This window comes from Notolepis coatsorum (assembly GCF_963971535.1).
Source record: "Notolepis coatsorum genome assembly, chromosome: 1".
Classification (NCBI taxonomy): Eukaryota; Metazoa; Chordata; class Actinopteri; order Aulopiformes; family Paralepididae; genus Notolepis; species Notolepis coatsorum.
In genome coordinates this window covers 276,781,680-276,809,467 of record NC_140165.1, presented here as the reverse complement: position 1 = coordinate 276,809,467, position 27,788 = coordinate 276,781,680, and the positions used below count along the sequence as shown (strand labels likewise).

The 27,788-nt window shown below is 41.2% G+C and overlaps 1 protein-coding gene across 2 annotated transcripts in view; it reads right to left on the bottom strand.

Annotated features, from left to right (window-relative positions):
- Nucleotides 1–27,788, bottom strand: part of akt2 (v-akt murine thymoma viral oncogene homolog 2) — a 134,438-nt gene that overhangs the window by 52,978 nt on the left and 53,672 nt on the right. For both annotated transcript variants that reach the window (XM_084324349.1, XM_084324350.1), the window contains exons 2-3: nucleotides 25,659–25,830; nucleotides 15,777–15,908 (exon numbers count right to left, since the gene is read on the bottom strand). In XM_084324349.1, coding sequence (XP_084180475.1) covers nucleotides 15,777–15,908; nucleotides 25,659–25,704 — 178 coding nt within the window. In that variant the 5' untranslated portion in view covers nucleotides 25,705–25,830. The remainder of the gene's footprint in view (nucleotides 1–15,776; nucleotides 15,909–25,658; nucleotides 25,831–27,788) is intronic.

Here is a 27,788-nt window from a genome sequence, read left to right as displayed (position 1 = left end):
AGAGACTCCCGCACGTGCAGAGCGCATCAGCACAGATGCAGCGCACATGTGCCAGACTCGCCCGAGACAGGTGAGCGCAATCACCTGTCAATCAAAGTAGCATACAAAATGGAGACAGAGAAGCATTGGAGTAGCTGAGGCGAAACCATATGAAAGGAGAGGACGTGAGTAAAGAGAAGAGAAAATGAGAGATTATTGTCTGTGTGACCAATGCGCTGTTTATCTGCTTTTGGAAGGAGGACCCTGCTGTGTGCAGTAACCCCCGGCCATCTGAGAACCCGCATGTGTATCGACCCCTGCTTGTCTGACGTCTCTTCTCCCGGATCAGCCGCCCGTATGAGAACCGCTCTATGTGTACCGGCCCCCGCTAACGTAACACGACGATTCTCTTGTATAACGGACTGGCTGACGATTACCCTAACCTCTCCTTTTCCCCTAAACAGTAATAAAACTGCTGTTAAATGTGCTTCTACCTTGTGCCGTGTGTGTTTTGTTAGTTCCAATCTGGTGACAGCTCATAACACCCCAGAGTCTGTCACAGAATATATATATATATGTATTATTATTACTAAGGCTATCAAAGTTAACGCGGTATTAACGCACAAAACGCCACTATTTTTTTTAACTCGCGATTAACTTTTTTTTAAATGTATTTATTTTTTACTAGACTTCACTCAGGTGTATTATTGATACTCTCATTGATACTGTTTGTTTCTGACTCAAATTGTGTGTGTGAGAGAGAGAGAGAGAGAGAGAGAGAGAGAGAGAGAGAGAGAGAGAGGGGGGGTTTGTGTGTGTGAGAGAGGGGGGGTGGGGGGGTGTGAGTCCTCAGCCCTGTGTGGGTGAATGTAACACGTTCATAACGTTTTCTTTCCCTTATTATTTCATGCACACTTTATTCATTGTTTTAAATTATTATTTTCTTTTTTTTGTGCATCACTCTGTTTTGAATTTGATGCAAATTTGCAATGCATGAGCCATGAGGGTCATCCTTTTGTGTTAAATGGCTGCATAAAGCAAGCATTTGTTGACTCATGTTGATAAGAGTATTACAACTTGGAACTTGATCCGTTTAAGGTAGATCTAAAAAAAAAAAATAGATTAATTTGCGATTAATCACGAGTTAACTATGGACAATCATGTGATTAATCAGATTAAATATTTTAATCGATTGACAGCACTAATTATGACTGTATATATGTATCTATCCACCTGTCTGTACATACCTGCACATAATCCCATTACATATCTGTAGATACTATATCTATATCTGTACATATCTCTTATATAATAATAATAATAATTTAGGACCTGCTCAGAGGTCACCAATCGGCACACATGCGATGCATGCATGCAATTCGTATCTGCGATTAACCCATCCCGTTGTCCTTCCCCCCAAGGGCAGCCGGGGGCAGACAGGCGTCAACGTGAGCCGCGCCAGGGGACCAATCCAAGTGCTCCTGTCCGTCTTCGTCAAGGACGCCACAGCGTTAGCGATCTATTGTAGTGCATGTTTTTCCATTGGGTTTATCTTATCGGGGGGGGACACCCTTGCGAGCACGGGGAGAACATGCAAACTCCACACAGAAAGGCCTGGGAGAAACCCCACCTGGGTAACTGGCATCATGGAAACCTGGTCCCCAAGTGGGAATCGAACCCTGGACCTTCTTGCTTCTTGCTGTGAGGCGACAGTGTTAACCACTACACCACCGTTACCTACTCTTACTAGTTAAGCTGCTGGCCAGTATAACTACGACCATACAGTCTTTATACATAATTGGTATTACAACTCTGTACATACATCTTATTAGTACTACACCCAGTAGTACTCATTTATATATTTTATACCCAGTTTAATCACCTGTACATTATATATTACTATTGCACTCTGGTCAGATGCCAAACTTATTTTTGTTGTACTGTACTTGTGCTGTAATGACAATGTATTTTAATCTAATCTAGTGCTAGTTCTGATTTATTGCTCAGATCCAATTTTTTTGTTCGGCTGTTTTTTTTTAATTATAAATGTGGCCAAGATCAGATTCCTGAACCCACAAATCAGCACAATAACGAAGATGGACGTAAACATGGAGGACACTACATGTGCAGTGGAGGCTAATTAGTGAGAAGATGATGATGGGGGCGAGGATGAGGTTGAAAGAGAGCAATTTATTTCTATGTGCTTTCAAACACAGACCATTTATGATATGTCCCCTCAAGTTTCAAGTTTTGAGTATGCTGCAAATTTTTTAGACCCATATTGTGTCCTCAAGGTGGTTCATAGGTTATAAAACAACAGTGTCAGCTTTACAGATAACAATTTATGCAACTGTACAAAATTGCACGAAACTAGCATAAATCTGATATGGTTGTAAAGCTGAGACAGACCCGTATGGTTCCAATGAGACCAATCACGGTATATTTAGGTCAGGTCAAGGGACCCCGCTGTAATTGGGCTTACAGATTTCCCCCCCATGAAAATGTCACAACTTTCACTTTCCCAGTGAGCATGACCTGGCATTGTAATAATAATAATAATAATAATAATAATAATAATAATAATAATAATAATAATAATAATAATAATAATAATAACTTTATTTGTATAGCACCTTTCATACAGGGGATTGCAGTTCAAAGTGCTTTACATCAGTACAAAATAAAACATAAAATCGGTGTAAAACAAGCAGCAAGAGCAAAGCATAAAGTGGGATAAAATAATGCATACGGTATATATTAATCAATTCATATCAGAACCGCACGTTCCAATAGGCTTCTGTAATCTGTTACAAAACATGATAAGGTTATAGTATGCAGCACCCAGCGGATAGTGGGGTGTAAAGATAAAAGTAAAAATAAGTAAAATGAGCAGACGTATAAAATCACAGTTTTTCACATTAGGATCTAATATCCCAACAGGCCACCTTGTTTATGGTTTGATTCAGTTTTAGTAGAATGTAAAAGACATAAATGAGACATACTATAAAATCCTCGGATATATAAAATAAAGGAGAATAAAAACATAAAAACATGGGGAATAAAACATAGATAAATAGTGCAATGTCAATCACAGAGAAATAGTACAGTATAATAGTGTAAAGTCAGTCAAATGCTTTGGTAAAGAGGTTTTAAGCTGCCTTTTTAAAATGTCAGTGTTTCCCATTAATTACCTAGACTGTAACAGTCTAATTTGTCCCGCCACAGTTTTATAATGAACCAAAAAAAATAATATATATATATATATTAGGGATGTCCGATATTATCGGCCGACCGATATTATCGGCCGATATCGGCAGTAAAATGTGATATCGGAAAATATCGGTATCGGTAAAAAAAAAAAAAAAAACAATAAAATTTTTTTTTTTTTTTTTTTTTTTTTTTTTTTAAACCTTTATTTACCCAGGCAAGCAAGTAAGAACCAATTCTTATTTTATTTATTGTCAAAAGTATGCATGTTGGTTTAAAATTTTTACTTTTTTAATTATCATATTTTGCACAGATAATGCTTACATTTAGAAAGCCTTTTGAATGCATCCAGTGAAATTATTAGTTACCTGAAATTATTCCGTTTTTTGGGGGGGAAACCCTGCATATATCGGTATCGGTTGATATCGGTATCGGTATCGGAAATTGGAGTTGGACAATATCGGAATATCGGTATCGGTAAAAAAGCCAATATCGAGCATCCCTAATATATATATATATATATATATATATTTTTTTTTATAAAGTTTGCCAATAGGGATGTATCAGTAGTATTGACAGTGGTAGTAGTCGTAATAGTAATACAGTATATATTTTTTATTTTCGAAAAAATAAATTAGTTCAACACAGGTAACCACTTTTGCTTAATTTCTTTGATGGCTCAAATGTATGCTCTAGTCCAGTGGTTCCCAAACCTCTCCTCGAGACACCCCAGCCGTTCCATGTATTTGTTCAATTCCACCTAATAAAGGCTAGTTAAGTTGAATCAGGTGTGCTGGTGGTGGAATTTAACAAATACATTGAACAGCTGGGGTGCTTCGAGGAGAGGATTGGGAAGCACTGCTCTAGTCGATTTTGTGTTTTGAGCACAAAGTTAATCATAGATCTAGCCTCTTTATTTTGCTCTCAAAATGCACCAGATTGATGAATTTAACTTTAAAATGTAGAAAACACTAGAGCAGTGTTTCCCAAACTTAGGGTCGCAGACCCGTTTTTATTGGGTCGCCAATTAAAAATATATATATATTTAAATAAAATAAAAATTATAATGATAATAATAATAATAATAATAATAATAATTTAAGCTGTAGATGTGTTGATTCAGTTTGGCACCACATACTTATGTGAATCTGGGTTTTCTACTCTAGCATACCTGAAAAACAAATACAGAAACATACTAAATGCTCAGCATGACCTCAGAATAGCACTTTCAAAAACTAAGCCCAGAATAGATCTGCTGGTTGAAAACTTCAACCAGCCACATACCTCTCATTAGATTTCATTGTGCCATAGATGGAATATTATACCCCTTCTAGCATGTCAGGTCAGTAGAATTTTTAAATAAGTCAGTACAAATTAATCAGAATGTTGCTCAATGTTGGGGTTTAAGGTTGAGGGACGGAGGGAGAGGGTAAGAAATGGAGAGTTGAAAAGGGGGTGAGAAATAATAGAACATGTTTGTTTTCAAAAGTGTTTTTAAAAGTGTTACAAAATTGTATGTAGATATGTTATGAGGTGGTGATGTATGTTATGGCAATTCATGATGTATTTTTGTAAGTTTGGGTCCCGGGGAAACACCAAATTTCTCTTTTGGGTCTCGAGCTGAAAAAGTTTCGGAACCCCTGCCCTAGAGGGGCCGAGGTTCACCCACCAGTTTCACAAAATCCTGTGGGAAACACTGATGTCTAATGTATTGGCTTCCCTAATATTGTTGGGCAACGTGTTCCACAGTTTTGGGGCGTAGTTTACAAAGGCTGCATCACCGATCTTCTTTTTACTCTTTCTGGTGACCTCTAATAGACCTGCATCAGATGATCGCAGTGTTCTGGCTGGTGTGTAGTTTATTAGAGTCAGCAATGTAGCTGGGTCCTTGTCCATTTAGAGCAGGGGTCTCAAACTCGCGGCCCGCGGGCCAATTGCGGCCCGCGGGATGATATTTTGCGGCCCCCTACTTGACTTGAGAGTTGGAAGTTTTATTTATTTGATCACTTGTAGGCTACCATAGCGCAGGCTCATGTCAGCAACGTTACGTTAGTGACTTGGTTGAAACGTGATTCCTGAGTGATACCAAGTAAAGTGGAAGGCAAATGCGTCTCCCTCGCTATCTCCTCTGCGAGCAGTGCTCTGCATGTCCGGCTGCACTGCCACACTGTCTGTGTACTCTGCTCTGGTCCAATCACATTCAACATCCCGTCAGCGTTTTCCCCCCTTACCCACAGTCTGCGAATCAGATGCAGAGTAGGGCGGGTCTTAAACAGTCCGAGTCAGAGCAGAGTTGACAGCGCATCTAGCGCTTTCAGATTTGCCCCGCAACTGTAAAGCGCATTACAAATAGAATCTTATTATTATTATCTACAGTAGCTTCGCTCCCAGTTTTATCTCCGTGAGATAAATGTAGCTATTAGCCTAGTTTCGCCAGCAGGCAGAGGCAGCCAGCAGAAAAATATGGCATGTTCAAAGATGGTCAGTAAAAGAAAAGTCGACTGCAATTCAAAGGTGAATGGACTGAAAAATATGCGTTCATCCTGAGTCCCAGCACCAAACCAATGTGACTAATATGCCAAGAAACGGTAGCTCTTGTGAAGGGTGGCAATTTGAAACGCCACTACGAAACAAAACATTATTTTTATTATTATTATTATTATTTTAATGCAACCTTTCCTCAAAATTCAGTGCTAAGAACCACAAAAATAAATGGAATGAAAATCATATCAAGCTGCAAGCAGAATTATTGTTAAATCTATGTCACAACGAGAAAAAGCAACCAAGTCCTCACTCAGTGGCAAGAAGCCATTATCTCTCTCTGATGCATACATAATAAAATAATGTATGACTGAAGTGATGAAGGCAAACAAAAGCAAATCCCCCTCAGATCACACAGCAACCAGAATAACTGAAATACTGGCTGGTGATTTGATTAAACAGCTTTGTGATAGAATACAAAAATGGAGTGCATTTCCATAGATGTGGATGAGTCCACTGACACCACTGAGAAGCCTATGTTCTGAAGAACCGTTCATGTTCTGAAGAACTGTTCATGTTCTGAAATGTTATTGCTAAAGATTGAGAAGATTGGATCAGTTGTACTTTTTTTGGAATACCTGAAACCCTTTTTTTGTGGAATATTTGATGCGGCCCAGCCTCACCCAGACCCCTGATTTAGAACTTTGTATGAGAGGAGAAGCACCTTAAAATCAATTATAAAAGTTACAGGAAGCCCGTGTAGAGTAGCTAAGACAGGACTAATGTGTTCCCTTCTTTTGGTATTAGTAGTCTAGCTGCAGAGTTTTGAATGAGCTGGAGTCTTTCAGTCGTTTTCTTGGGGAGACCAGTGAATAGTGCATTGCAGTAGTCTAGTCGGCTAGATATAGAACTAAGCATGAATTAGCTTCTCTGCAGTGTTGGGAAAGTTCACTTTCTACATGAACTAGTTCAGTTCACAGTTCACAATTTTTTAAATTAACTAGTTCAGTTCATAATTAAAAAAATTTAACTAAAGTTCATGGTTTCAAAAAAGAACTAATTTATAGTTTATAGTTTTTTTAATTTTTTATTGTTAACACTTTAATAATAATAATTTAGGACCTGCTCCGAGGTCATCAATTGGCACACATGCGATGCATGCATGCAATTCGTATCTGCGATTAACCCATCCCGTCGTCCTTCCCCCCCAAGGGCAGCCGGGAGCAGACAGGCGTCAACGTGAGCCGCGCCAGGGGACCAATCCAAGTGCTCTTGTCCGTCTTCGTCAAGGACGCCACAGCGTTAGCGATCTTGTTGTTGTGCATGTTTTTCCATTGGGTTTATCTTATCGGGGGGGAAACCCTTGCGAGCACGGGGAGAACATGCAAACTCCACACAGAAAGGCCTGGGAGATACCCCACCTGGGTAACTGGCATCATGGAAACCTGGTCCCCAAGCGGGAATCGAACCCTGGACCTTCTTGCTGTGAGGCGACAGTGTTAACCACTACACCACCGTGCCTAAGGCTAAATTCATGATATACCATAGGTTGCCAGCTCTATTTGTCTATGGAGAAGTTCCCCTTCTTTGCAGGGCTATAACTTTTTAAATTCTATTGGTAATTGCCATTATTAGGGCCCATTCAATGTCCTATATGTATTGTTCAGGGTGTATGAACGTTAAACTTTTTCATTCACATATTCATACTAAAATATGATCTAAAGTATAAGTATGTTTTCATCTCTTTCTGCAGCTTTCTCCAGAACGTGATTTATAGCCCCAAATGCATTATATTGATGATCAAATACAGTTTGATAGCAATCGGCGCGATATAAAAAAATCCAACTGGACGGACTTCTGGAAGTTACTACACGTCATCTGATGTTGACCGGATGGGCGAGGGGGCGTTTATAATTCCGTGGGCAGCGTTATACCATTCATCTAATGTGGGTCAAATGTTCATCATAGCAGTTAGTGTCGAACACAGAAATATTACACGCTAAAACTCACCCCAGTCTCCGCGGGCCGTTGGGCGATCAGCGTGGGGTAGACAGTTTTCCATTATGGGATGTAGAAATATCGGGTCCATTTCCAGCTTGTATAATAGTATATACGTCCAAATCATGTTGTTTATCGAGTTATTGGCAACGGATCGCTATGTATTGTGACGAACTAGAGTGCCGGAACCTATACCGAGTGCCCGGAAGTAATATGGGTGAATAGCACATCGTCCAAGTAACTTCCTCTTTGGCGATTGCGCCGATCGGCCACCAGATGGCGCTCTTGAACCGCTAGAGGGTTCAGTGGGGCTTTTTGGTGGGTCTCAGGCCAGCGGATGGGAAATATGAATCCGATCACAGATTTTTGAAATATTGATATCAAAGACGAGTTACGGCGTCTTCGGCAACTTGAGCATGGCAGGGAAGGACGCCTAAACACGTTTTCGGCACTTAAAGTGTTAACATTATATCTCTTGTTGTGGAATTAACCCAACATTATGCATACTTTTTAGGGATGTCCCGATCCGATCATGTGATTTTCCAAAGATCGGGATCGGCTTTTTTTTTTTTTTTTTAACAAACATGACCATGTTCACGTCTTAAACTCATACTGAGACCTTAGTTTTGGTTTTAAATTGCATATCATAATTCATTTATTTATTGTCACACAGAGCAGAAGAATTTTGCCAAAAAAAAAAAACCAATAGTATCCAGCTGCAGAACGGCAGACCAGCCACACTCTCCGACCCAAATAATTTTTTTTTCACATTACATTCACCCTGAATGTTGACGTTATCCAGGTGAAAAGTTAACTTCATAAATCATTTGATGTATAATTAAATCAAAGGAAATGCGTTTGGGTCTGAGAGTGTGGCTGGTCTGCCGTTCTGCACTGGATACTATTGGTTTGTTTTGGCAAAATTCTTCTGCTCTGTGTGACAATAAATAAATGAATGATGATATGCAATTTAAAACCAAAACTAAGGCCTCAGTATGAGTTTAAGACGTGAACATGGTCATGTTTGTTGAATAAAAAAAATATATATATTAAAAAGAAAATGGCAGATCTCTTTTTTTCTGCCATTTTTTTTTCGGATCGGGAAATATCGGTATCGGTAGATACTCAAAATCACATGATCAGGATCGGATCGGAAGCAAAAAAACATGATCGGGACATCCCTAATACCTTTGACAATAAATAAAATCAGAATTTGTTCTTACTTGCTTGCCTGGGTAAATAAAGGTTATAGAAATGAAAGAAAAAAGAAAAAAGAAAAAAACTGAAAACCGATAGATATTTTCCGATATCACATTTTTATGCCAATACCGGCCGATAATATCGGACATCCCTAGTTTTTAGCCCTAGTTGCACTTTTGTTGCACTTTTTTTTGTTTATTTCATGTTTCTAACCTCTTAACTCATTCAGCGCCAGCTATTAGTCAGGGCCCGCTGTAGCTAGGCCGCGCTTTAAACGATAGGAGTGCGTCACCTTGTTTGTAGAGCTATAACTATATTCTATATTAGAGCTATGGATACAATACTATGGCACATTTGACATCACATATCTATCGTTCAATATGTGAAAAAGAATACATTTTCCATCCATAAGTTCCCGTGTTATACCGTGGTGAATATAAGTATGGTTTTAGAGCGGTCTAGGCGGGTAATTCATGAAATGCTGAGTTATAGCCTTATACGTCAATTCCCCTATAGACGTTGCCGTTTCTTGCCTGTACACGCTATTATTCCGAAATCAAATCTATATCATAGGTATTATGTTCCATCATGAATGCATGAAAGGGAGGGGGGGGGGGGTAGTTTCTGATTATTTGATTGTCAGTAAGCATTGCAGGATCAAGCTAAAATGTATGTCAGATCGTCCAGATCGGGAGTATTCCAGAAATAATATTCCAATTGTTTGATCGCCATCTGGTACATCCAATGTCCATTTGGTCCACGGCATAATCCACCACAACATATGGATCGGGGATATTTGACTCGCTTGAATGGAATTGGGAGAACCGCTTCCCTCGCCCGACAAGGAAAAATGAACCAACCAATCTGTATTAGAGTCTCATCAGATACGGTATTACAGCTTGGTTTGGTAACCTGTCTGTACAATTAAAGTCCAAACTGGTCCGTCTGATGCAGACTGCATGGAAGATCATAGGGGTGAAAGGTCACACATCCCTGCAGTCTATTTTTGAACAGGCATTTTTGAAGGCAAGCCAATAGAATAGTCTCGGACCCCTCCCATGTCTTACATGCCGAGTATGAGCTACTGCCCTCTAGGGCTGACCCCTATTAATCGATTAGTCGACTAATCGGTCGAAAGGAGCCGTAGTCGACTGGCCAACCTCTTAGTCGAATATAATAAAAAAATTATATATACAATTTTTTTTTATCATTCTTTCCAAAAGAAAAGAGGCCTAGCGTGGCTAACGCTAATGCCACGCATACCAGAGGCTAACTGCCTACGAAAACAGGCACAGAGGCACTGAAAGAGGATTTCACCCATCTAATGAACACACTAGACTAGACAAATATCAAGATGTATCCATCAGTGGACCAATTGCATGCTTTTGCAGAGGACAAGAAGCCTCCAGTTGACTCCTTCAGACATTAAGCACCCCCCACAGCCCAAATGGAATGATAAAAAAATAATAATAAAAAGAAAAAGAAGTTAAAAAATATTATATATATATATATATATTTTTTTTTTAAGTCGACCAATAGTCGACTAACGGCAAATTTTGGCCAATCCTAGTCGACCATCCAAATCCTTAGTCGGGGACAGCCCTACTGCCCTCTGGGAGGAGGTTTAGAGTTCCACGCTCTAGACCAGGGGTCTCAAACTCAATGTACCTGGGGGCCGCTGGAGGTAGAGTCTGGGTGAGGCTGGGCTGCATCAAATATAAAAAAAGGGACAACTGATCCAATCTTCTCAATCTTTAGCAATAACATTTCAGAACATGAACAGTTCTTCAGAACATGAACGGTTCTTCAGAACATAGGCTTCTCTTACCTACTCCTTGCTGCCAGAGACTTGGCAGCACTTCCTCTTATGTCTTCCTTGTGTGTCCTCTCAGGTTTGTCAGGCGCAATACATCTTCAACAAACTACCCCTTTGCCTCGTCATAAAACCTCACAAACACCAGCAACTGAGCATTCGCAGTGGTGTCAGTGCACTCATCCACAGCTATGAAAATGCACTGCATTTTTTTAATTCAAATCACCAGCCTGTATTTCAGTTATTCTGGTTGCTGTGCTATCTGAGCGGGATTTGCTTTTGTTTGCCTTCAAACATGGTCTCCATCACTTCAGTCATACATTATTTTATTATTTATGCATCAGAGAATGGCTTCTTGTGTTTAGCCAACACCCATGCCACTGAGTGAGGACTTGGTTGCTTTTTCTCGTTGCGACAGATTTAACAATAATTCTGCTTGCAGCTTTATTTTTTTTAACAAATGTTTTTTATTTTCCCTTTTTTAATCTGTTTGCAGCTTGATATGATGATTTCATTCCATTTATGTTTGTGGTTCCACTGAATTTTGAGGAAAGGTTGCATCAAAATTACTTTTGTTTCATAGTGGCGTTTCAAATATGCCACTCTTCACAAGAGCTACCGTTTCTTGGCATAATTAGGCACATTGGTTTGGTGCTGGGAGGATGTACGCATATTTTTCAGTCCATTCACCTTTGAATTGCAGCGATTTTCACTGTTGACTTTTCTTTTACTGGCCATCTTTGAACATGCCACATTTTTCTACTAACTGCCTGCTGGCAAAACTACAGTACCTGCAGATTAGACTACCTGTAGATGCGCTGTCAACTCTCGCTCTGACTCAGACTTTTTGAAAGAGACAACACGCATTCCGTGAAAACCCGCCCTACTCTGCCTCTGATTCGCAGACTGTGGGTGGGGGGAAAAAACGCTGACAGGACGCTGAATGTGATTGGACCAGAGTAGACAGACACAGACAGGAGCAGTGCAGCCGGATAGGCAGAGCACTGCTTGCAGAGGAGATAGCGGAGATATATATATTTTCCTTCCACTTGGTATCACTCCGGAATCACGTTTCAACCAAGACACTAACGTAACGTTGCTGTCATGAGCCTGCACTATGGTAGCCTACAAGTGAAACATCCAACTCGCGCAACGACACAGCAAAAACTTGCGCGCAGGCCGCACTAACACTAAACTTTGATGTCAAGTAGGGGGCCGCAAAATATCATCCAGCGGGCCGCAATTGGCCCGCGAGTTTGAGACCCCTGCTCTAGACTAAATAGGTTTAAAAACTCCTTTATTCCGATCTCAGTTAAACTTTTAAATAGTGCCAGATAAATGGCAACTATCTAATAACTGATATTTGGTTGTTATATTATCGATATTCGATAACCGATATTTGGGTATACTATTCTAATGTGGTGTTGCCAGACATCCTGCTGTGCAGGTACTTTACTGTATCTTTTATATTGTGTATCTCCTCTGTTTGGAGTCAGTTGTGTTGCGTCATGTCTGTATGTATGCGTCTGTGGCTGTAGTGTGGGTGTAAGCCCAAGACAAATTTCCCAGCTGATGGGACAATAAAGTGACTCTTGAAACCGGAGACGTTTGGCCATTACACAGGCCAAGATACAAGGTTACAAAGGGTGCTCGATACCGCTGTCTAGCTGGATGCGGCCGGTATTGCACTTTGGCGACCTCAGACTCATTCCCTATGGTAACACAGAGGTCCCTGGATGAATAATGAATAAAAATATCGAATAAAGGAATAAACGACCAAAACCCGAGAAATCTCAGGTCTGGCGCCCCACGCATGGCGAATTAACCCGACTTATCTCGGGTTTGGCCTCCATTGAGTTAACATGCGGGCAGAAAAGTGGCCATTTTTGTTTTCGTTTTTGAGGACTGCATACTTTTTTTGCAAACCAAAATACTATACTTTATACTTATAGCACATGCATAAGCCTGGTCTCCCTTGAAAGATAACATTCTGAGGTTTCTGATACAATAAGGAAAGATCACTTTTAGTGCTAATGAAATAGAGTAACATAGGTCTGAACTTGAGTTGTAGAAAAACTTGTTAGTTACTCACGTTTTTCTGTAGTAGTTGCAATATCCAGAGGTAGTATATCAAAAACAAATTATATGAGCTACATATAACATTACATGTGCAAATTTCATAAACATTTGTTCAGAAATGAGTGATTTTGGTAAACTGTATAATTATTATAATTTTTTTATTAAGAAAAAGCTCTCCTGGTTTCCTTTTCCTCATTGACGCATTCATTCTGCATTTTTTTCTCGTCCTGTTTTTTTCAGCTAGATCTCTGATTCGTACATCCCCACGTGGGTTTTTTTTTGGAAAGGCACACTCATTGGCTACAACCCTGTCCAATAATTTTCGAGATCGCCAAATGATTGAGGGAGCTAGTGGTAATCTGACTAGGCCGTGTACTTGGCGCATGGCTCACATATCGGCATGTAACTAGAGAACCGCTGAACGGATTTTGTCGCCTGAAACGGCAATCGACAGGCAACAAATAGGGCTTTAAGTCTATATATTGTATTCATTAATTGTATTAACTGCTAGGTCGGCAAAGTGGCGTGTCGCGCCGGTGGGCAAATCGTCCTCAAGAGGGCGGTTGCATGTTAACACATTGCCCGCCGGGGGTTATGCCCATCTCATGCACCTCTCTGTCAGCGCTGTAAGCCTATGGAGATGTTTACCTTCTTTGCAGGGCTATAACTTTCTAAATTGTATTGCTATATTGACATTACTATGGCCCATTCAACATCGATTATCTATCGTTCAGGATGTGGGAACGTTATACTTTTTCATTCATACATTGTTGTGTTAATACCTTCTAGATTATAAGTATGTTTTTAATCTTTTCAGCTGTAATTCCAAAAACGCTAGTTATAGGCCCAAACGCATTATATAGATTATCGATTGCCGTTTCCCCCCCATACACGCTACACCAAAAAACTCAAATGTATATGATCGGTATACATTATGCCTCATCATGCGTGGAGGAAAGGGGGGGGTCCAGCGTTTCCGTTAGCCGGTAATTACCGGTATTTGACCAGCAAAATCTGTTTAAGTCCGACATATTTAATCTCTCCGTCTTAATGTCCGGTGAAAATAATTCCCTCTAAGCACAATTTGATTATTTGAATTGTATTAAAATAGGCTAAAATTAAATAGCCTATGCGATGAACGAAACAATCATTACATTTGTTTCATCGTTGCTTCTAATAATGACAACGACGTTGTCAGCGAGAGCTTAGTGCTGGGGTTGCGAGTGCATGTGTAGCTGCAGAGCCGGAGCAGCAGCGGCACAGTGCAGTACTCCAATTCAGCCATTGACAATTCAGCTGTTGGGTGGGGGGCGCTGTTGAGCGGTCCCCAGATAGAGCCAGAAAAGAGCCAGAAAACAGCTGAATCTGCTGCTCTGCATCGACATACTCTCGTAAATAAGTCACGCAAACCCACGATAATGTTTCCGTCTCTCTCTGCCAAATTTCTCAGTTCTTAGCTTGATATAATTAATACAAATGTCCAATATAACGGAATTCGTTAGCTCATAAAAATGTGATTATAACAGACTGCTGTTTATTAATGTCGGGCGACTGCCCACAGACGCCTATTTGATTTAAAGTCGGCAGCAGCACGGAGTCTCGGGACTTATTTTATTTGGAATATAATGACTATATGCAAAAGTAGCCTAGTTTTAAGTAAAACTATTATAAATCTACATGCCTTGATGATGTCATTCTTTTGTTTTGTTGTCATTCTTTTGCCTATCAATTGTTTTTAAGCTCAATAAACTGACCGGAATCTCTCTCATTTGACGATTGAAATCTACCGGACACTGAGGCCGGCAACAATTTTTTCTAACGGAAACCCTGGGGGGGTCGTTTATAATTCCCTGATCATCAGTAACTGCTTTATGTAGGTTGGGTGGATATATTGATCAGATGGTTTGCAAACAAGGAAATGCACAATCGGGTTGAAAATAACGTTATATTCCTCTTACCGTGGGCCAATGAGACTGGCGGTGAAAGATCCCAATTATACGACGCCAATCGCCTAGGTCCATTTCCGGTTTGTATGGCGCAATAAACGCCAAAATCATATCGATAATTAAGTTTAGAAAGCGATCCATTATGTACATAGTGTCTGTCGGGAGTCCCGTAACGAGATGTGACTGCCGGATGATTTTCATCGATGCACTGATGGCACATCCTGTTTGCGAGTGTAACTCGCCCGACCATCCACCAGGCGGCGGTATTGATCCGTCGTTGCAGTCACATCTAAGGTCCAGCTGCAGGACCGGGGGTGGGTATATGAATTATGAATGCCATGGCGAAAAATTAAATATTGATCTCAAAAACGCTGTACAGCGATCCTGGCAGACAACGCATGGTGGCCAATAACGCTGGACAGCGTTTTGGGCGCTGGATGTGTTAAGAGTGCATGAAAGATTGTGTATTACTGAAAAAAAGATATTTTAAATAAATCAGAGTGGTTAAAAAATGTGGGTCCTTAATGATAATGAAAATGTGGGTCCTGACTCCTGAGGCTAGACCAGTTGATAACCACTGATCTGGAGCATCGCTTTCAATACCCTCAACAGACGGATCGTGTGCAGGCAACATAAGACATTGTATCAATCTGGGGATCCATCTGTGCTGGGCGTGTGTCTGACATTGTGGTGGGCTGCCTCAAATAAATCCTTTAGAGGCCCAACAATTCAATCCAACTATTTGATTCCTATTATTTAGTAACAAATGTAATGCATCACAAAATCGTATATTTTTATATATACCGGTATATATATATATATATATATATATATATATATTGTGACCATGGTTAGAACAGATTCATTTCAATACTTTTTCAAATGTGATAATGTATATAAATGTGACAGGACAGAAAAAGTCAGCGATAATATACGCAATTAAATCTAAACCAAGGTAGGAATTCACAGCACTATGACATCTATGCGTGAGTACATTAAATAATTTTGATAATTTTCGATTAATCATAATGATAACAACAATCAAAATAATCTCTTCCCAACAATCAACTAACCTGCGACGGAGAAGTTGTTGAGTGGCGGGAGGCTGTGGTCCCCGGCCAGCTCTGGCTTCTCCTTGTAGCCGATGAAGGAACCATCACTCTTTAAGATGAAGTAGCGAGGCCTCCATGTTTTGATATATTCACCTGGGAAAAACCAACATGAGGGGGCGTGTGAGTCAATCAAGGGTTTATGTTTGACTAGTTGTAGGTACTCGAGGCTTAGGCTCCCAAGACCTTTTCCAATACTAGTGAATCGTGATCCATAAACAGAAAAGTCTCCAGCTTGTTTAGGTTCACACTCTTTTCAGGTTTATTGCTGAGCTTTCCATCTATACGACCTTCACCGAACACTGTACCCGAAAGTAGGGGTGCACCGATATATCGGTCGGGTATCGGTATCGGCAGATACCGTTGACTGCCATCGGCCTATAAGATCAAATGTGCCGATGGCAGTAGCCGATAAATATTGATCAATTTGTGTCGCATCAATCTGGCCCACACGTTCAAACTTTGAAAAAAGTTTCAGTCAAGCAACCTGCACAACGCCGCCCCCACACACACACACGCTACTGCATCAAAGTTACTTATGATTAACAAAGGCATTCGTTTTGTGGCATTAACGTTATAATATAGTTACACGTTCAATAGCATCAGCATATTATTTACCCGACCATAGCAAGCATTACTCATTCATATCTCTCACTTCCTTCCTTTGCTCAGAGAGCCCGTACTGAATTGTACCCATTCTGCAATCTGTTAATAAAGTTTTCAATCAGACAAATGTATAGAAAAGCTTTTATTATAACATTCGTTGCAGTAAAATCATTATGCCTCGTTTAGTACTCCTGCGGAGCGCTGGTAATCTACTCATGGGCTTTATTAGCTTTTTATTTTTTAATAAATTTTTTTATTTAATTTTTTCAAAACATACATAGAACAAGACATCACAATACAGTAGACTTAATAACAAAGACACTAACAACACTAGCACTAACAACAATAATGACAATAAGCATAATAAAAACATAATATAAACTATAAAAGTACATTAACACATTCCCTGCCACGGTTATATCCATCAATGTAGCCTCACTGCCACCACTCTAAGCCTATGGAGATGTTCACCTTCTTTGCAGTAATTCATAGAACGTGAGTTATAGGCATAAACGCGTATATAGATTATCAACTGCCGTTTATTCCCGATACATGCTATATTAAAAAATTCAACTGTATATGATCCTATACGTTATGCGTCATTATGCACGGATGAAAGGGGGGGGGGGGGCTCGTTTATAATTCCGTGATAGTCAGTAAATGCTTTATGTAGTATGGGTGATATATTGATCAGATCGGTTTGCAGTGAAAAGAATAAACAATTGGGCTGAAAATAGCGTCAGTGTCCTCTTACTGTGCGCCAATGAGACTGGCGGTGAAAGATCCCATGTATAGGACGTCGATCGCCTAGGTCCATTTCCGGTTTGTATGTTGCAATAAACGCCGAAATCATATCGATTATTAAGTTTATAAAGCGATCGATATGTACATTGCGTCTGTCGTGAGGCATGCAACAATATCTGACGGCCGGATGAATTTAATAGACGGACAGCCCCCATATCCTGTTTACCAGTGTAACTCGCCCGACCATCCACCAGGTGGCGGTATTGAGCAGTCATTTTTTAAAGCCGTAGGGTCCAGCTGTAGCGCCGGAGGTGTATATATAAATTATGAATGCCATGGCGAAAAAATTAAATATTGATCTCAATATCGCTGTACAGCGTGGTCTGGCGGTCAAAGCATGGCGGGCAATAACGTTTTAAAGCGTTTCCGGTGGTGGATGTGTTAACAGACATGACAAAGGACAAACAACAAAAACATGGCTCAGATGGCTTCATATGTTATACAATGTATGTATAGCAATAGTGGCGATTAGGGAGTCGGCTCCTGGCCAATGATAGCACCCAGTGGACTGATACAGACTGTGTGGAGTGTGTACATTTGTTTCGTATATGTGTGTTTTATATCTGTGTGTGTGTTTTATGTGTGTGCGTTTAGTACAGTGTGCATGTGTGTTTTATGTGTGCATGTTTTATATGTGTGAGTGCACGTGTGTGTATGTGTGTGTGTGAATAGGTATGTACTTTTAAATACCTTAGTTATGATACCTTCTGGAACGACACAGAGCACCTACAACTAAAGACATTAGTGATCTCTAGGGAGGCTAAGAGTAATGGGGAAATCCGGCGAGTACTAGGGATGCCCGATCACTTTTTTTGCCACCGATACCGATCACCGATCGTCTATGAGCCATATCGGCCGATACCGATCGTTTTTGGTATAAAAATATATATATATATTTTTTTTTATAAAAAATATATATTATATAATCATACTTGTAGTTGTATTATCTGCAAGACATCGCCACCACGCAACAAGTCAAAATGCTCGCTATCTGCAAACAGCTCCACTGTCTGTGTGTACTCGAGTAGCCTCCAGCTACGGCCAGGATTCTCCGGCGCTGCAGCTGGGCCCTATTGGTATACTGTGCTTTTGTCAAATCACATTCAGCATGCCCTCAGCTCGAATATGCATCGAATCAATGTTATAAGACATTGATATCAGGAGCTATCTGTAGCTACTGCTAGCCGGCTAGATAACGTTAAGACAACGCCTCAGTGAACTATTTAGTTTAATGGGACATTTCGTTTTGAACAGTGAGCTAACGTGAGCTAACATGAGCTATCATGCACTACTAGACTATTGCTGGAGCATTTGTTGATATCAGGAGCTATCAGTAGCTAGCCGGCTAGATGACAATGCCTCATGTACTAAACTAAAAGTGAATAGTTGACTGGGTCATTCTGTTTAAACAGTAACGGTAGCTAACGTTAGCTCACGGAGGTCGCATGCACTAGGTTAGAGCAGACTATTGCCCGAGCTTGTTTACACGGGTAAGGGAGGGGCAGGAGGAGGAGGAGCGTCAGTTTGCAGCTCCGTGTGTCAGACTGAAGTCAGCGAGTGAGATCTCCGGTAAGAATTGGATCATGTTTTTCGATCGGTTTTCACGATCGGCGAAAATAAAGCATTATCGGAATTCACCGAACTGAATATCGGCCGATACCAGGCCATGTGAGCGGATCGGAGCGTGAGCGGCGCGGGGCGGGCGGTTTTGACGTGAGCGAGGAGTGGGTTTTAAAATGGGTCGGCGCGACGTCCGGAGCGAGAGTTCTCCTCCGCTCCAATCCACTCCAGGTCGCTCACAGTGGTTTAACTACACTGTTGATGTAATATACATGCAGTACAATGCCAAAGCAACAGATGGCGATGTACAAACATGAAGGCCATTTTCAACCAATGAGAAGGGTGAACCTGTGATATCCGGTTCAGGCTTTGTCACTGTAGAGACGCCCACATTCACTCCTGTTAGAAAACGTATCGACGCCATTGTTGTTGACGTTAGCTTACATGCTAACGTTAATGGCAGCGACCATAGCATTGTGGCTCGGCTAGCCTATCATCGCTTAATATAGCTAGTGAATGGATAAACAACGTTATTTAACATTGCAGAATGGGTACAATTACAATGCGGCTCAATACAAACAAGTGTTAAGGGGCCCAGGGGGTGTAGACTGTTGTAGTTTGAGCTAATTTACACCATGCTCCAAAAAAAAAAAAAAAAAATCTGCCGAGCGATCTGGCGCGGGGCTCGATTCAAGGTGAGCGGGGAGCGAGCGGAGAGCGACTTGGGGGCGGGGTCAACATGATCGATTAGCGGAGCGGACCAAGCTTTAAAGAGCGAAGAGCGGATTTCTCGGCCGCGCCGATCCGCTCACGTGGCCTGGCCGATACCGATCGCTGGCCGATCGATCGGGGCATCCCTAGCGAGTACAGTGGTGAATAGCGCAGGTCCAATATGAGATAGATATGGGTCCCATATTTCATAAAGTGTCCAACTTGGAGTGCAGCATACACGTGATGTATTCACAAGGAATACAGTCCATAATAATGTTGTGCCATGACCTCTTTGATGGGACCTCGTCCTTGATCCAGAACAACAGAATGTTCTTCCTAGCAGCAAATGTCAACAGATTGAACAGTCTCTTATGTTTGAAATTGGCAATATGAATATCTGGGAGGCCTAGTAAGAGGCAGAGGGGATCCAGTTCGATGGGGTCTGAAATATGTCAGATAGTTCCTCTACGATGTCGAACAAATAGCTCTGAAGCTTTACACAGGACCAAAAGCAGTGGACGTGGTTTCCAGTCTCTATCTTGCATTTAAAGCAGAGTGGGGATGTATTGGGATCCATTTTACTCTTAAGGGCAGGGGTAATATGAATGCGGTGTATTAGCTTTGTTGTTGAGCTCTCGTCAAAATCAATGGCGGACTTCCCGGAAGTAAAAAATGAATAAGCGCTTGGTGGTAAGAACAGCAGGAGGTGGGTGCTAGCGGTGTGACGTAATTGGCAGAATCGACTGTCAATCAAAATGGTTCTGTTGTACCTGACACGACACATGCATTGCAAACTCAGAGTATGGAGATATTACTGGAGAACATGGAGCTTTGTTTGAGAGAGCTACAGTGAGTGCTGCTGTCTCTTAAAACTCATAAACTTTTGTCTTTTTAGTCAAGTTAGTCTGTTGAAGATGAAAGCCAGTGGGTATTGTATGACTCAGACTTCAGCAATAATCATGAGCATTATAAAATATATAAAAAACACACATGGCATGATGGAATACCATAAACATATTTCTTGATGTTTCCTTTTTTAAGTAAGTAAAGAGGCCTATGTTGATATCGGTGAGCACAATTTGTAACACAAAAAGAGAGACGTGTAGCCTATTTATTTATTTAATATTTTATTTATTCATTTTATTATTATTATTTTATTTGTTGCCATGCCTAAAATAATAGTCAAGCATAGGGCTAACACATTTTCATAAACAATAATATCATTTTTTGTTATATGGTTATAATAAAAGCTTTTCTATACATTTGTCTGATTGAAAACGTTAACAGATTGCAGAATGGGTACAATACAGTACAGCTCAATACAACAACAGTGCTAAGACTGGAGGATGAAGACCAGAAAAAGACTTTCGGCTTTTTTACATAAGGGTCCTCCATTTTCAATTCATCAAAACATTTAGAGACATACAAAAATACAGTAGTTTCATTAAAACAATTTAAAAAAAAAATATGAAATTTTTTTGCCACAAATATCGGTATCGGTATTGTGTTAGTTGAACAATCGGTATCGGCCGCAAATGTTCATATCGGTGCATCCCTACCCGAAAGTTGTGTTGGCTGAGAGAGCTCAGCAACAATCAAGCACCTGTTACTAAGCACCTGTCATATATTCCTCATACGGCACTGGGGCTGCACTTTTTCTAAAGCAATTGACTGTTTTCTTCACAAACTCACAAACAGAGTAGCCAAATCAACTAAGATTATGCAATAGTTTCCTTCAGTAGTATCATTTTTCCTGCCATGAAAACAACAGAATCCAAATATTTTCCAAACAGTGTTTCTCAAATGTTGCAGTTACTAGCTGGCAGAGGAACTGTACTATGAGATTTGTTTGAGACAGAGGAGCAGCTGTGTGTGTGAGAGGCAGGGTTGCTCTATGTGCACAGCGGTGTGTGTGAGAGGTGGGGTTGCTCTATGTGCGCAGCGGTGTGTGTGAGAGGTGGGGTTGCTCTATGTGCGCAGCGGTGCGTGTGCGCGGTGGGGTTGCTCTATGTGCGCAGTGGTGTGTGTGAGAGGTGGGGATGCTCTATGTGCACAGTAGGGCTGACCCCTATTAGTCGACTAATCGGTCAAAAGGAGCCGTAGTCGACTGCCAACCTCTTAGTCGAGAAAAAAAAAAGTTTAAAATGTTTTTTATCATTCTTTCCAAAAGAAAAGAGGCCTAGAAGCGTGGCTAACGCTAATGGCACGCTTACCAGAGGCTAACTGCCTACGAAAACAGGCACAGAGACACTGAAAGAGGATTTCACCCATCTAATGAACACACTAGACTAGACAAATATCAAGATGTATCCATCAGTGGACCAATTGCATGCTTTTGCAGAGGACAAGAAGCCTTCAGTTGACGCCTTCAGACATTAAGCACCCCCCACAGCCCAAATGGAATGATAAAAAAAAGAGAACATTATATATATATATTTTTATTTTGTCTACCAATAGTCTACTAACGGCAAATGTTGGCCAATCGTAGTCGACCATCCAAATCCTTAGTCGGGGACAGCCCTAGTGCACAGTGGTGTGTGTGAGAGGTGGGGATGCTCTATGTCAGGGGTCGGTAATAGGCGGCCCGCGGGCCGAAATTGGCCCGCCAGCAATAATTTCTGGCCAGTCAGTTTATTTTGAGAATATGATATTTATTTTACGCACGAAAATATTCACTTGTGACGCTAGAGTGTCTTTGAGAAGCTGTATCTATCTATTCATCATATCTATGTCTGTCACTATAGCCAATTGAAATGCTAGAAATGGTCACGTGGACTGGGAGAACCAATGGAAAATTCGTGTATATTTTCCCTAACGCACTTTCACTTCCGCGTACCGGGCCGCGTGTAGTCTTTTACCAGCAAAGATTTGTTAAAAAAAACTAAACAAAACGTCTTTGGATAGCTTCTTTGCAAAGGGGAAATACCAACTGAGGAGCCAGAATAGGAGTCTACGACCTCCAAGACACATAAAGCTTCTTTTAATAAACAGGAGTCATACTTAAAATACGGGTTTATCGCAAAAGGTGACTCTTCCGTGCCGACGTCCTCTCTGCATAATATGTGGTGACAAGATAGCAAACGAGGCAATGATGACAACTGTGTTCAAATTGGCAGATAAAGTAGCTGCATTCAACGCCAATCTGGAATTGGAGGGCGGCGAGTGAACATTTGACATGTTTCAAACATTAGCAGGGATTTTGGAGGACTGAAACAAGCCCAGGGCAGTTATGGTGAGTCGTGTTTTCATGCATTCTGTTCTGCTGTTCATGTGTTGCTTATGCACTCGCCGCAGTGCTGCATGAAAATCAAATGCCCATCCTACTGATCTGCTGTTCATGTGTTGCTTATGCACTCGCCGCGGTGCTGCATGAAAATCAAATGCCCATCCTACTGATCTGCTGTTCATGTGTTGCTTATGCACTCGCCGCGGTGCTGCATGAAAATCAAATGCCCATCCTACTGATCTGCTGTTCATGTGTTGCTTATGCACTCGCCGCGGTGCTGCATTTGTCACTATCATTATATTAAATTAGCCATTGTTTTTGGTTCTGGCCCGCCATTCAATGGCTTGGGGAAAAATTGGCCCGCGGCCAAACCTAATTGCCGACCCCTGCTCTATGTGCACAGTGGTGTGTGTGAGAGTCGGGGTTGCTCTATGTGTGCAGTGGTGTGTGTGAGGCAGGGTTGCACGGTATACCGGTATTGGTATAGTACCGCGGTACTAGAGTGTTTGAAATGATACTATACTGCGTTTGGGGGAAAACGGTACTTTTTTAAAATTCTTTATTTATTCATTTATGCATGCGAATGCCTTCCTATTGGCGCACAGCGCTGCTCTCAGTGGTGACATTGCGCTAGTTTACCGGAAGCAACCTTCTGGAATGAAGAACAACAAACTCTAGTTGAGACAAGAGCTGGCACGGCTCGTCCGGCGAGTGTTGGCATCGGTGGCACGACTGCAGTGCTGATGGGGGCTGCTGTGGCGCGCAGCGTTGGTTGTCGTGGCCATCGGCAGTCGCGGTGAGGATCTTTGTTGATTGGCGTTGGCTGGCTGGCTTTGGCTAGAGTTGTGGTTCGCTAGCTGTGTGGGCTAACGCTGGCCGAGTTTACTCTGGCAGCGTGTGCTGGCTAGCTGGCGTTGGTCAATAAAGATCCTCACTGCAATTAGTTAGTTATCATAACCATCGGCAGTTGCAGTGGGGATCTTTGTTGATTGGCGTTGGCTGGCTGGCTGGCACATTTTGCATAGGGGGAACTCGGCTGACGTTGGCTTGTGTAGCTGGCGAGCTGTAGTTCTAGTTGGGGCTGGCTAGCTGGCGTTGGTCAGTGGGGATCCTCGCTGCGATTGTCGATGGTTGTGGTGGCTGACGTTGCGTGCTGCGGTGGCTCCTGTCGGTGCTGTGGACGTGCCGTTGATGCCAACGTTCGTTGGATGAGCTATGCTAGCTCTTGTGACTACAGTTCCTTATACGAGCATTAGAAAATGTCCACAATGCTATTCGCAAGAATAGAAAATAAATTGAAAAGCCTAATAATAAGCTATACATAGCCTAAACTGCCATGCTGAAAGCTAGTAAACACAGCATCTCTATGGCTTAGTCACAAACGTGATTTATACAGAGACATTTGACAATTGCCCATTAATGGTTCATACATACTGTATAAAGACAACGGAAATCTATTTTATTTTTGTTAAACAGCCTACAATATGACATACCGTAATTCATCTAATAGTAACCCCGGCTTGTATTTGTTTCAACTGTAGCGGGTACCAGGCTTGTATTAGGAGGAGGCCTGTATAAGAGGGAGGCCTATATTTCAAATTTTCAAACGGATCATAATGAATAAATCAACATTTTGTGTCAGTTTGAACCCAGTAAAATGTACTGGGTTCATTTATTGAAACCAAGTACTGTATGAAATAGTAAACAGTGCAATTACAGGTGGTCACTGGTCATTTCAACGTTTTCAAAGTGAAATCAAGTAACTAGCTCAGTATACAGCTCAGTATATTAGTAACCCGGCTTGTATTAGGAGGCCGGCTTATAATTGCTTAGCTCAAGAGCGCACCCGGCCATTAATAGAGACCCGGCTTGTATTTGAGACCCGGTTACTATTAGAGGAATTACGGTAACCTAGTTCTAGATTATGATAGGCTATAATCAGTCTCACTCATCAAAATGTTTTCTAGGTAACTTATGGTATCTCAAACTAATTAGGCCCTCTGCTATGACAAATGTATAATAATACAACCATACTTTTTCTATCCCTTGAATTTTTTTTAACTACAGAAGTCTGCTGCATTTGGCTCACAGAGTGACTCCCCCCACTCAGAAGCAACCTAACCTCCGCTTTTTTTGAACAGCATATAAAGTACACAAATTAGTCCAAAGATGATAAAAGGCTCAACAGGGCAGTCGCAGAGTTCATCTGTATAGACCAAGTTCCAATATATATACAGTTGGGTTCAGAAACCTTGTACAGCAACTGTTTTGAGTGCAAAAAAAGTTCTCCAGCATTTTGGATGCCATTGCTTTTAATTTTATTTATTTATTCTTGTCATTGTTCATTGTTGTGTTTTAAAATAAAGAACAATAATGACATCTGAGAGTTTTTCCCAGATTTTGAGGAAAAGTATCGAAATTAATATTGGTATAGTATCGAAACTAAAATGTTGGTGTCGTGACAACCCTAGTGTGAGGCGGGGTTGCTCTATGTGCGCAGTGGTGTGTGTGAGAGGTGGGGTTGCTCTATGTATGTGTGTGTCACTGTCAGAGCGAAAAAAGTACATGTTGTTTTCATTACTTTTCCATTTGACAGTCGACAACAGTTTTCCACAGGAGAAAAAACAGCTGGTATTGATAGTGCAGTAATGTGTACTGAAATAATTTCAAATATTCAGAATCAATATCAAGAAAAAAATGTATTTATGACAACACAAGACTGAATTAGTCATTCGTTAACACTACTCGTTACTGGATAAAATATCATAAATCAGCGCCCAACACTGATCTTAAGTGCGGAGAAGTCTGGCACTTCTGCAAAGTTTAGCCCGGTGAACGGTACATGTTATACAGAATAATAATGAACCACGGCTGTAAGGAAGACAGCACAGCCTCATACAGACACAGATGGTAATATAGTGAACAAAAACAGGGCTCACCTCTTTTGTGAAGCCATCCCTCTCTCACAACGCTGACTTCGTTCATGCTGGGGAAGATGTGCAGTCCGGGAACCGGGTGGGGCAGCGGGGGAACAGGGAGGGGAGGAGGGGTACAACTGGTCCCTCTGGTAGAGTTAAATTAGTGGCTCAGATCCAAATACTAAGACAGTACCTGGGGAAAGAACAGAGAAACACCTTATTGAGGTGCTGCATTTTATCACAATGACAAACTAGGCATAACAAAAAATATAGTTTGTTTCCTGTTGGTTGTCAGTTAACACTTAAATCGCCGGGAACGCCGAAACTCGTCATTCCCCCCCATGCTCATTCTGCCGAAGACGCCGTAACACGTCTTTGATATCAATATTTCAAAAATCTGTGATCGAAATCATATTTCTCCCCCGGGGACCTGAGATATACTGCTGAGCTCCACTCAACTCTCTAACGGTTCAAGAGCGCCATCTGGTGGCCGATCGGCAGATCGCCCAACAGGAAGTGATCTGTGGATGAAGTGATGCTCACCCATATTTCGTCCGGGCACTCGCTATCGTTAGAGAGACTCCATCTTGACACCGTGAACATCGATCGGTGCAAATAACTCGATAAACAACATGATTTGGACGTATATACTATTATACAACCTGGAAATGGATCGGGTATTTCTCCATCCCATAATAGAAAAAATTCTGTTCCACGCTCATCTCCCAACGGCGCGAGGAAGCTACGGTGAGTTTCAGCGTTATTTTCTAATGTCCTCTATACTAACTGCTCTAATGATCATATCACCCACACTAGATGAATGATATAACGTTGCCCACGGAATTATAAACGACCCCCCGCCCATCCGGTCAACATCAGATCATACGTAGTAACTTCTAGAACTACGTGCAGTTGAAATTTTTTATCTGGCACCGATCGCTATCAAACTGTATTTGATCATCAATATAATGCATTTAGGGCTATAAATCAAGTTCTGGAGAAAGCTGCAGAAAACGATAAAAACATACTTATACTTTAGACCGTATTTTAGTATGAATATGTGAATGAAAAAGTATAACGTTGCTACACCCTGAACAATAGATATAGGACATTGAATGGGCCATAATAATGTCAATTTAGCAATACAATTTAAAAAGTTATAGCCCTGCAAAGAAGGGGAACTTCTCCATAGACAAATAGAGCTGGCGAGGGATGGTAAATTATGAATTTAACCATGGCGATCAAAGTGTTAAGGCCATGGGTAGGTAGGGAATTTATTTTATTAAAATTTTTATTTTATTCTTTCCCACGGCGACTATGGATAGGGAATTTCTTTATTTAATTAAAATGTTCACAACAACATGGATGCATGTACTCTGCCAGCATGTTTAATATCCATAATACTAAAGGTTTGACTAAGATTTCTATGAATTTTTTTTTTTTTTTTAAACAACTCAAAATATATTGGGTCGCACCTAAATCGGCAGGGTCGGTCGGCAACCGGAAACCAACCATTATTTTTGTTAGGCCCTGCCTAGGGATGGGTACCTTTCACATTTGAACCGATACCAGTACCTGTGAATCGATACCGGTACCCAACTGTACCTTTTTTCGGTAATTTAGTCTCAAGAAATTTTATTTACCTACCTCAGTCGTGAAAAAAGAAATTCAAACTTCAAATAACTAACATTTCGACAGTTTTCGGATTGCCATTGCTCAGACTGCTTTGTTGTTGAATCAAGTCAAATCCTAGGTAAGCGTGATGGAATGTTCATTGTGCGTGTGAACATTGACATGAAAAGAAAAAAGTTAAAAAAAAACAGATGCCTCCCCTCTTGCTGTACCAAAATATCTCCTAGCTCTAACCGTCACTATCAAAATAATGTGCCTGATGTCAGACCCCAGGTGGGGGTCTGTGGATAATAAACCCGACGGGCAGACCCCAGGTGGTGAGAGCAGGCAACTGCACCTCCTCATCCATCACTCTCAACATAGGGGCCCCCCAGGGCTGTGTTCTGAGTCCCCTCCTCTACTCCCTGTACACGCATGACTAGAGCTGCTGCGGTATTGATATTTTCCTTACCGCACAAATTTGCGTAATATTTCATACCACCACAATATAACCGCAAAAAAAAAAGTTGGAATGCATTT